Raw genomic sequence first — 10,000 nt, 5'->3', positions numbered from 1 at the left:
GGCCGTCAGCGGGGTCCACAACAACGCCGACGACGACGACGACGACGGCGACAGTGCCGACCACAGCTGCTGCTGTCGCTGCTGCTGCTGCTGCGACAACGTCTGGTCCAGTGAGTTCCAGCAGTCCTGTACTGCCTTCAGGAAGACGGAAAGACTCCAGTGTAGGCTTCAGGTGAGGGGGTTGGTGCTGGCAGTGCTGACGATGTCCATTTTAGTGTTGTCATTGCTCATCCTTGTTAGTGTTCTTGTTTGTTGTTTTTGTTGGTGGTGGTGATAGTGTTTGTGGTACTGGTAGTGTTGACGATGTCCATTTTAGTGTTGTCATTGCTCATCCTTGTTAGTGTTCTTGTTTGTTGTTTTTGTTGTTGTTGTTGATAGTGGTGTTTGTGGTGGTGGTGTTGATAGTGGTGTTTGTGATGATGGTTGTGGTGGTGTTTGTGGTGGTAGTGGTGGTGGTATGGTGGTATTGTGGTGTGGTTGTTGTTTGTTGTTCGTGTTGTTGATATTGGTGTTGCTGTTGATGTGTTTGTTATTGTGTACATACTGTTGTTTTTGTTGTTGTTGTTGTTGTTGTTGTTATTATATTATTATCATTGTTGTTGTTGTCGTTGTTTCTGTTGTTAGTATTGGTGTCGTTGTTGTTCATGTTTTTGTTGCTACCGATGTTGGCGTTGTTGTTGGTGGTAATATCGTCGTAGTCGTAGTTGTTATTTATGTTATTGTGTCCATTTCGTTGTCGTTGTTAATGTTGATGTTGATGTTGATGCGGTTGTTGATGTTGCTGTCGATGTTAACATTGTTCTCATCGTCCTTGTTGTTGTTGATCCAGTTCTTGATGTGGGTATTTGTTGTTGTTGTTGTTGTTTTTCTATAAGTCGTTTTAGAGTACTGTTATATTTGGTATTATTGTTGTTGGTGGTGGTGATGTTGTTGTTGTTGGTGATGTTGTTGGTGGTGGTGATGTTGTTGTTGCTGCCATTGCTATCGTTGTCGTCGTCGTCGTCGTCGGTAGTCACCAGCGTCCGTCGTAATTTGAATCATATTTACCATCCTCCATTCTGGTGCACACTTCTTGCAGACACAAAGACTCAACTGTTGGGTTCAGGTGAGATATCGTTTCTTCTTCTTCTTCTTCTTGTCCTTCTTGTTCTTCTTGTTCTTCTTGTTCTTGTTCTTCTTGTTCTTGTTCTTGTTCTTCTTGTTCTTTTTCTTCTTCTTCTTGTCCTTCTTGTTCTTGTTGTTGTCCTTCTTCTTGTCCTTCTTGTCCTTGTTCTTCATGTTCTTGTCCTTCTTCTTCTTGTTCTTCTTGTCCTTGTTCTTCTTCTTCTTCTTGTCCTTCTTCTTCTTCTTGTCCTTCTTCTTCTTGTCCTTCTTCTTCTTCTTGTCCTTCTTCTTGTCCTTCTTCTTGTCCTTGTCCTTCTTCTTCTTGTCCTTCTTCTTCTTCTTGTCCTTCTTCTTGTCCTTCTTCTTGTCCTTGTCCTTCTTCTTCTTGTTCTTCTTGTTCGTCTTCTTCTTGTCCTTCTTGTTCTTGTTCTCCTTCTTCTTCTTGTCCTTCTTGTTCTTCTTCTTCTTGTCCTTCTTGTTCTTCTTGTTCTTGTCCTTCTTCTTCTTGTTCGTCTTCTTCTTGTCCTTCTTGTTCTTGTTCTTCTTCTTCTTGTTCTCCTTCTTCTTCTTGTTCTCCTTCTTCTTCTTGTTCTTCTTGTTCTTCTTGTTCGTCTTCTTCTTGTCCTTCTTCTTCTTCTTCATTTCATTTTCTGTTTTGCTTGTTTTCTTCTTTCTCTCTTTTCTGTTTTTTCTTTCTTTCTTTCTTTCTGGGTGGAGGCACATGTAGGCGTGGTGGCGTTGGTGGTGTCTTCTTGTATTGTTTGGAATGGTGCGGTGTAGTGTAGTGTAGTGTATGTATTGTAGTGTAGTATGGTGTGGTATAGCGTAGTGTAGTGTATGTAGTGTAGTGTGGTATAGCGTAGTGTAGTCAGTGTAGCGTAGCGTAGTGTAGTGTATTTAGTATAGAGTAGTGTTGTATAGTATGGTGTGGTATAGCGTAGTGTAGTGTAGTGAAGTATAGCGTGGTATAGCGTAGTGTAGTGTAGTGTAGTGTGGTATAGCGTAGTGTAGTGTAGTGTAGTGAAGTATAGCGTGGTATAGCGTAGTGTAGTGTAGTGAAGTATAGCGTGGTATAGCGTAGTGTAGTGTAGTGTAGTGTAGTGTGGTATAGCGTAGTGTAGTGTAGTGTGGTATAGCGTAGTGTAGTCAGTGTAGTGTAGTGTATGTAGTATAGTATAGTGTAGTGCAGTAGAGTGTGGTATAGCGCAGTGTAGTCAGTGTAGTGCAGTGTAGTGTATGTAGTATAGTATAGTGTAGTGCAGTAGAGTGTGGTATAGCGCAGTGTAGTCAGTGTAGTGTATGTAGTATAGTGTAGTGTAGTATAGTGTGGTATAGCGTAATGTAGTCAGTGTAGTGTATGTAGTGTAGTGTAGTATAGTATGGTATAGCGCAGTGTAGTCAGTGTAGTGTAGTGTATGTAGTATAGTGTAGTGTAGTGTAGAGTAGTGTAGTGTAGAGTAGTGCAGTGCAGTTTTGTGTAATGTAGTCCGTGAAGTCAGTATGACGTAGTGTAGTGTAGTGTAGAGTAGTGTAGTGTAGTGTAATATGTCAACGTACTTCACTGTATTCACTATATTACAGTGTGTGTTTGTGAGTGTGTGTGTGTGTGTGTGAATGAATGCAGGCAATGTGTGTGCAGTGGAGCTGGGTATGGTGGGTTTTGGAGGGGGTGGGGGCGTACCGAAGTGAGAAGGGTGATGAGAGACTGCAGCTGTGTGTGTGTGTGTGGAGTGGAGCTGGGTATGGGTTTTGGAGGGGGTGGGGGCGTACCGAAATGAGAAGGGTGATGAGAGACTGCAGCTGTGTGAACTCAGCGACACAGACCCCCCCCCCCCCCCGCCCCGCCCCTCGTCCCCCCCCCCCTCCCCGGCCGTGGAATAATGCGACCTGGGTAACCGGTGCTCTTGTAAACGATACCCCCCTCCCCATAGGTAGGCATTCATTTTTTTAACATATGCGTATAGACAGGTGTGTATTTGTGTGTGGGCGCTTATGCATATGTATGTAATAAAACATTTATGTTTGAATCAGAACTGGTTCGAATCAGATTCAATTTCAACTGAACCTTAACAACGTTAAAAAAAACAAAACCACATACACACCCATACCCACACCCAAGTCAGTAAAAGGTGTGTGTGTGGGTTGGGGGGGGGGGGTGAGAAGGGTGATGAGAGACTGCAGCTGTGTGAACTCAGCGACACAACCCCCCCCCCCCCCCCCCCGCCCTCCGTCCCCCGCCCCTCCCCCTCCGCCCGTGGGAATTAATGCGATCTGGGTAACCGGTGCTCTTGTAAACGATACCCCCCTCCCCATAGGTAGGCATTCATTTTTTAATATATGCGTATAGACAGGTGTGTATTTGTGTGTGCGCGCTTATGCATATGTATGTAATAAAATATTTATGTTTGAATCAGAACTGGTCGGAATCAGATTCAATTTCAACTGAACCTTAACAATGTTAAAAAAAACAACAACAAAAAAACACATACACACCCACACCCACACCCAAGTCAATAAAAGGTGTGTGGGGTGGGAGGGGAGGGGGGGGGGGGCTGGCGGGGTGTGGGGGGACAGAATAGAATAGAATAGAATAGAATTGTACACTTTATTGCCACAAAAACCTGAAAGTTTATGAGACACAATGCGCGAGGATAGCCGCGCTAGCCCTGACATTTTGGACGGCACATGTCTTTTTAAGAATTTGTTTCTGAAATATTGAATTTCACCACACAGTTGTCTAAACGACGAATTTCATTTTCTAATCTCTTACAGGTAGCACAGAGTTAGTGAGCACAAAGTTACTGCCTGCCTGTGTTTTAAATCTGATGTTTGGTTTGTTTTTTTTTAATTTTTGTTTTAAATTTTTTAGAATATGGTTCAGTTTTATACTTTCTCACAGTGCTTTTGTTACAATCTAGCTGAGATGAACTGTTAGACTGTTGTTTTTATTTAAATTATCATTTATTTTTTTTCTTTTTTTTATTCATTTATTTATGTACGCTTATAATTGACTTCATCAAGTTTTTGCGCCTTATACATATTATTATTAGTAGTAGTAGTTTAAAAAAATGTATTTATCTATTATTTATTCACCGTTTTTTTGTTTTTTTTTGTTTTTTGTTTCTGTTTTTTCTCAAGGCCTGACTAAGCGCGTTGGGTTACGCTGCTGGTCAGCATCTGCTTGGCAGATGTGGTGTAGCGTATATGGATTTGTCCGAACGCGGTGACGCCTCCTTGAGCTACTGAAACTGAAACTGAAACTGAAACTGAACTGTTAGAGTACTGTATCCAGAATTTTACTTATTCACTTTCCAACTTCTTGGATGCAGCGTGCTCTGATCCTATTCTACACTTCAGTTGAACTGATTCTTTTTCCAAACGTGATCTATTCTGGTGCTGATTAATACATTTTTTTGTATGAAAAGTAGCCACTGAACAGTTGTTTTGTTTTGACGATACATTCATTTGTAAGATGTAAATACAAGTGAATTTTAAGGAAGCGCTAATGTGGGTGTTTAATGACCAGTAACTTGACATATTTTTTTAAGCTAATTCTTCTTAAACTCGTGTGTGTGTGTGTGTGTGTGTGTGTGTGTGTGTGTGTGTGTGTGTGTGTGTGTGTGTGTGTAAGAGAGAGAGGAGAGAGAGAGAGAGAGAGAGAGAGAGAGAGAACTCTTTGGTTTAAAGCGTACCGTATTGTAACAAGTACAAAAACAAAAACTTTCTTTTTTTTAAGGAAACCGCAGGGTACCTTTGTCATTCGAATGAGACGACAAACACTTGGTGCGCGTAAACAACACACACACACACACACACACACACACACACACACACACACACACACACACACACACACACACTCACAAAACAACAACTACAACAACAAAAAACCAACAGCAGCAACAACAACAAAATCCAAGCAAGCAACTGAACACGGCAATAAAAGGGTTGTCCCTGGTGATTTCTGATGAAAACTCCACTTTGATAACACATCAGGTACACTTGCCGACAGACAGAGAAAAGAAGAGAGAGAAAAAATGTGGCGCTGCGCAGTGGCGATGCGCTCTCCTCGGGGAGACTGAGCATTCCGACATTCACACTAACATTTGTTGTGACAAAAAGGTAATACAATACAATACAAAACAATACAACACGACGCAACACGGCACAACACAATACAACACCATACAATACAACACAACACCATACAATACAACACAACACAATACAATACAACACAATACAACGCGACACAACACAATACAATGCAATACAACAGCATACATTACAACAGAGCACAACACGACACAATATAATACAATACAACACAACGCAATACAACACGACAGAACACAACACAATGCAATACAATACAATACAATACAACACAACACAACACCATACAATACAACGCAATACAACACGACACAACACAACACAACACTATGCAGTTTCAGTTTCAGTAGCTCAAGGAGGCGTCACTGCGTTCGGACAAATCCATATACGCTACACCACATCTGCCAAGCAGATGCCTGACCAGAAGCGTAACCCAATGCGCTTAGTCAAGCCTTGAGAAAAAAAAGAAGAAAAAAAGGGGTGAATAAATAATAGATAAATACATTAAAAAAATAACTACTACCACTACTAATAATATGTATAAGGCGCTAAAACTTGATGAAGTCAACTATGAGCGTAATAGATAAATAAATAAATAAATAACTAATAATTATAATATAAAAAAGTAGTAGTAATAATAATAATAAACACAATGCAATACAATACAACACGACACAACACAATATAATGCAATACAACACCATACATTACAACACAACACAACACAATACAATGCAATACAACACCATACATTACAACACAACACAACACAATACAATGCAATACAACACCATACATTACAACACAACACAACACAATACAACACCATACATTACAACACAATACAACACGACACAACACAATACAATGCAATACATTACAACACAACACAATACAACACGACACAACACAATACAATGCAATACAACACCATACATTACAACAGAACACAACACAATACAATACAACACCATACATTACAACAGAACACAACACAACACAATACAACACCATACATTACAACAGAACACAACACAACACAACACAGGGGGCAGGGTCTGGTGCGGTCGGGGGCTCCGGGGGGTGGGGGTCCTGCAGGGGGCGGGGGGGGGGGGGGGGTCGGAGGGGTACAATCTGGATGAACTTATCAATAATAGGAACGCGGCGATAATCTGAACTCGCGCGCTGGCAAATCTCAACTGAATCAGAGAAGCTGATAAAAAGTCGAAGGGGATGTTTTGGTTTTCACTGATTGTCGTTCAGCCGGCAAAAATTCAAGGCACACACACACACACACACACACACACACACACACACACACACACACACAGAGAGAGAGAGAGAGAGAGAGAGAGAGAGAGAGAGAGAGAGAGAGAGAGAGAGAGCACTTGTTACTAACACACCACGGACAGTGACACACACACACTCCAGACACATGTGTACAATGTCAATGCATGACCTCGCATATTAACACGCGTGATTCTCTTGAAAGGGGCGACGGTTCTGGGTCAAAGGTTGTGCAAACAAAGATTGGACCCCCCCCCCCCCCCCACCCACACCCACACACACACACACACCCTCACCCCACACGCCCCCCTTCATTCTCCTATAACCCTCCCTCTGCCTCCTTCCCACCCTATCTCTCTCCACTCCCCCCCCATCCCCCTCCCCCTTCTTTTCCACCCCCCGCCCCCCTCCTCTTCACATGTCTTCGTTCAGTCACGTCAGGTCTGTCTGTGTGACGTGTGCAAAGAGAAGGGTGGAGATGAAGGAAAGTTGACCCGAGTTGTGACTGCTAGCACTGTACTGCAAGCATGTGTGTGTGTGTGTGTGTGTGTGTGTGTGTGTGTGTGTGTGTGTGTGTGTGTGTGTGTGTGTGTGTGTGTGATAAGCACTGGTGTGCTTTTTTACATACAGTCCCCGCCCTGAATAGGGTCTACACTACACAATACTAAATAAAATGAAAGCATGAAAACATGGTGTTAGTAGAGATACATAACAGGGAAGAAAAAAATTAAATTAAACAAAAATAAAAATAAAAACAAAAACAAAAACAAACAAACTAAAACAACAACAACAACAAACAACAACAAAAAAAAAAAACAAAACAAAAAACCCCAAACAAACCCAAAAACAATCAAAAAAAAACAAACAAACAAACAAAACAAATAACAACAACAAGAACACACACACACACACACACACACACACACACACACATATATATATATATATATATATATATATAGGGAGAGAGAGAGAGATGAATAGACAGATAGATATAATTATATAATTTTATGTATACACATACATACATACATATATCATAAACACATCATTATACACACATTCACACGTATAATGACACTACTACTACTACAACAACTACTACTAATAATAATGATAATAATTTTAATTTATATAGCGCCTAATCTCTAAATAGCTTTACAAAAACGGGTACACACATAAACACACACACATTTTCTAGCATCAAGTAAGTGTGACGTTTTGATTCTGCGGTCACTTAATATCAGTGCATGTAAGCTTCCCAAACTTCCAAATTACTATTTTCCACCAGTTTATGAAACTGGGAACGAGGGCAAGAAGATAAGTCCTGCTATTTATATACTTAGGGAATTACAGTATAATCCATGTGAGTCTCCTGTTTCAAAATCTATTGCAAACTTTGACATACACTCTTGTGCAGCTACAGCAAAATTTAGCAACAAGCTAATTCTTTACGTACTTTCCGTTTATCTTCCGAAAGGTCCAAATGATCGAAATACTGAGTGGCTTAGAACATTACAAGAACAACAGCCTGGTAAATGGGTAATAGCGGGTGATTTCAATGCTCACGCTCCATTCTGGGAAAAAGGACTGTAAAACTGTGACAAGCAATCGGTTAATGGAAAACATCACTGACAGCCCCTTTTATCTTATGAATGATGGTAGTGTTACTAGAATTCCTGACGTCTCTAAACACAGACCAACAGCAATTAACCTGACACTGATATCCCCGGAGCTAGTCCCATCATGTACCTGGGAAACACATAGACACATTGGGTAGCGACCATGCGCCTATCATCATTACAATAGCTGATGATGATAACCAGCCTGATAATAACGTCGACATAATTCCAAAATATAAATATAAAAATGCAAATTGGGATTTATTTCAAAACATTCTTACCTCTCACGATTTTGAAAAACTAGAGAATGAGAGTGTAGATGTAATGTATTCAAATTTTACAGAAGCTGTGTTATCAGCAGCTGATATGTCGATCCCAAAAGTAAAGGCTGTGAAGTCAGGCGTCTGGTGGTATGATGCATGTGAAAAGGCAGTTAATTACAAGAAAGACACATTAAAGAACTACCTCGCGGACAGTGAATCCCCAAACCACAAAGAAATGAAGAAAGCAAACACTCAGAGTAATATGACTGTAGCCCAAGCTAAAAAAAAGATCATTGGTCATCATTTTGTTCACAAGAAATTTCAGATCATAAAGACTTTAATAAAGTTTGGACAAAAATGAAAGAAATGAAAAATGGAATAAAGTTAACAAGTTGCCCGATATCAAATGAGTCACAAAACAAGTTTCTATCAGATCAGGAAAAGGCAGAAATCTTTGTTGAAATGTTTGCGAAAAATAGCAAATACGAAGCTTATCACCTACGTGTAAAACACACAGAGACAGAGAAGAACATAGTGCTTTATACATGATCCCATTCCACAAAATGACTTGTGGTTTAATTCTCCAATTACATATGAGGAGTTACAAACCGCTATAGCTTCCCTTAGCAATAAAAAAAAAGTTCAGTTGGCATCGATGCACTATCGAATGTGATGCTAAAACACATCCCCAAAAATTGTATCGTTTTCCTACACAAAATATATCAGAAATGTTGGACATCTGGAACTGTACCACAGATATGGAAAACATTAAAAGTTGTACCGGTTTTAAAAGCAGGAAAACCTAAACGTAATGAAAAAAAAAATGAAAAAAAAAAAGCTAGAGGCATATTGCTTTGACCTCGCATGTCAGTAAATTGATGGAAAAAATAGTCCTGTTTAGAATTATAACTTACTGCGAAAAATACAATATCATTCCAGTGAACCAGGCTGGATTTAGAAAAGGAAGATCAACGGTCGAACACCTAGTAGAGATTACAACTCAATAAAACATCAGGTTGCCCGCAGAAAAAGTGTCCTAGCAACGTTTTTTGACGTAAAAAAAGCCTACGATCAGGTTTGGTACAAACGTCTGTTATTCAAACTGAAATCAGTTGGAATATCTGATAATCTCTATGGGTATATAAAAAGCTTTTTATCTAATAGAATTTTTCAAGCAAGGGTGGGAACACATTATTCTTTGCCACATAAACTTGACATGGGAATTCCACAGGGCTCAGTTATATCCTCTATTCTCTTTAATATTCTTATTCAGGATCTACCAAAGGCATTGTCAAATAGTGTAGTTTTAGTACAGTATGCTGATGATATATGTATATGGATGGGTGTCAGTCTAAAAAAGTCAACCCCACAAAGAGCACAGAATTACATACGTCGTTTGTATCAGTCTGATCTTGATAACATTGGTAACTATATGTTTGAAAATAGTCTAGCTTTGTCGACTGAAACAACATGTATGATGTTGTTTAATTCTGATGGTAACCCATCTAGCATACCCATTTTACCCTGGGGAATGGATAAAAAAACATTGATTCATCTTGCCGTGGCCCTTGTAAGATCTAAGATAACCTATGCACATGAAATATTTTT

The 10,000-nt window shown here is 40.0% G+C and overlaps 1 protein-coding gene across 1 annotated transcript in view; it reads left to right on the top strand.

Moving 5' to 3' along the window:
- The window catches only part of LOC143276489 (alpha-glucosidase-like), a 59,815-nt gene that overhangs the window by 13,393 nt on the left and 36,422 nt on the right, over positions 1 to 10,000 (top strand). Inside the window, exon 4 of the mRNA XM_076581006.1 lies at positions 1 to 172. This exon is cut by the window's left edge and continues 69 nt beyond it. Coding sequence (XP_076437121.1) covers positions 1 to 172 — 172 coding nt within the window. The remainder of the gene's footprint in view (positions 173 to 10,000) is intronic.

This window comes from Babylonia areolata, chromosome 32 (genome assembly GCF_041734735.1).
Source record: "Babylonia areolata isolate BAREFJ2019XMU chromosome 32, ASM4173473v1, whole genome shotgun sequence".
Classification (NCBI taxonomy): Eukaryota; Metazoa; Mollusca; class Gastropoda; order Neogastropoda; family Buccinidae; genus Babylonia; species Babylonia areolata.
This window is presented reverse-complemented; position numbering and strand designations above follow the sequence as displayed.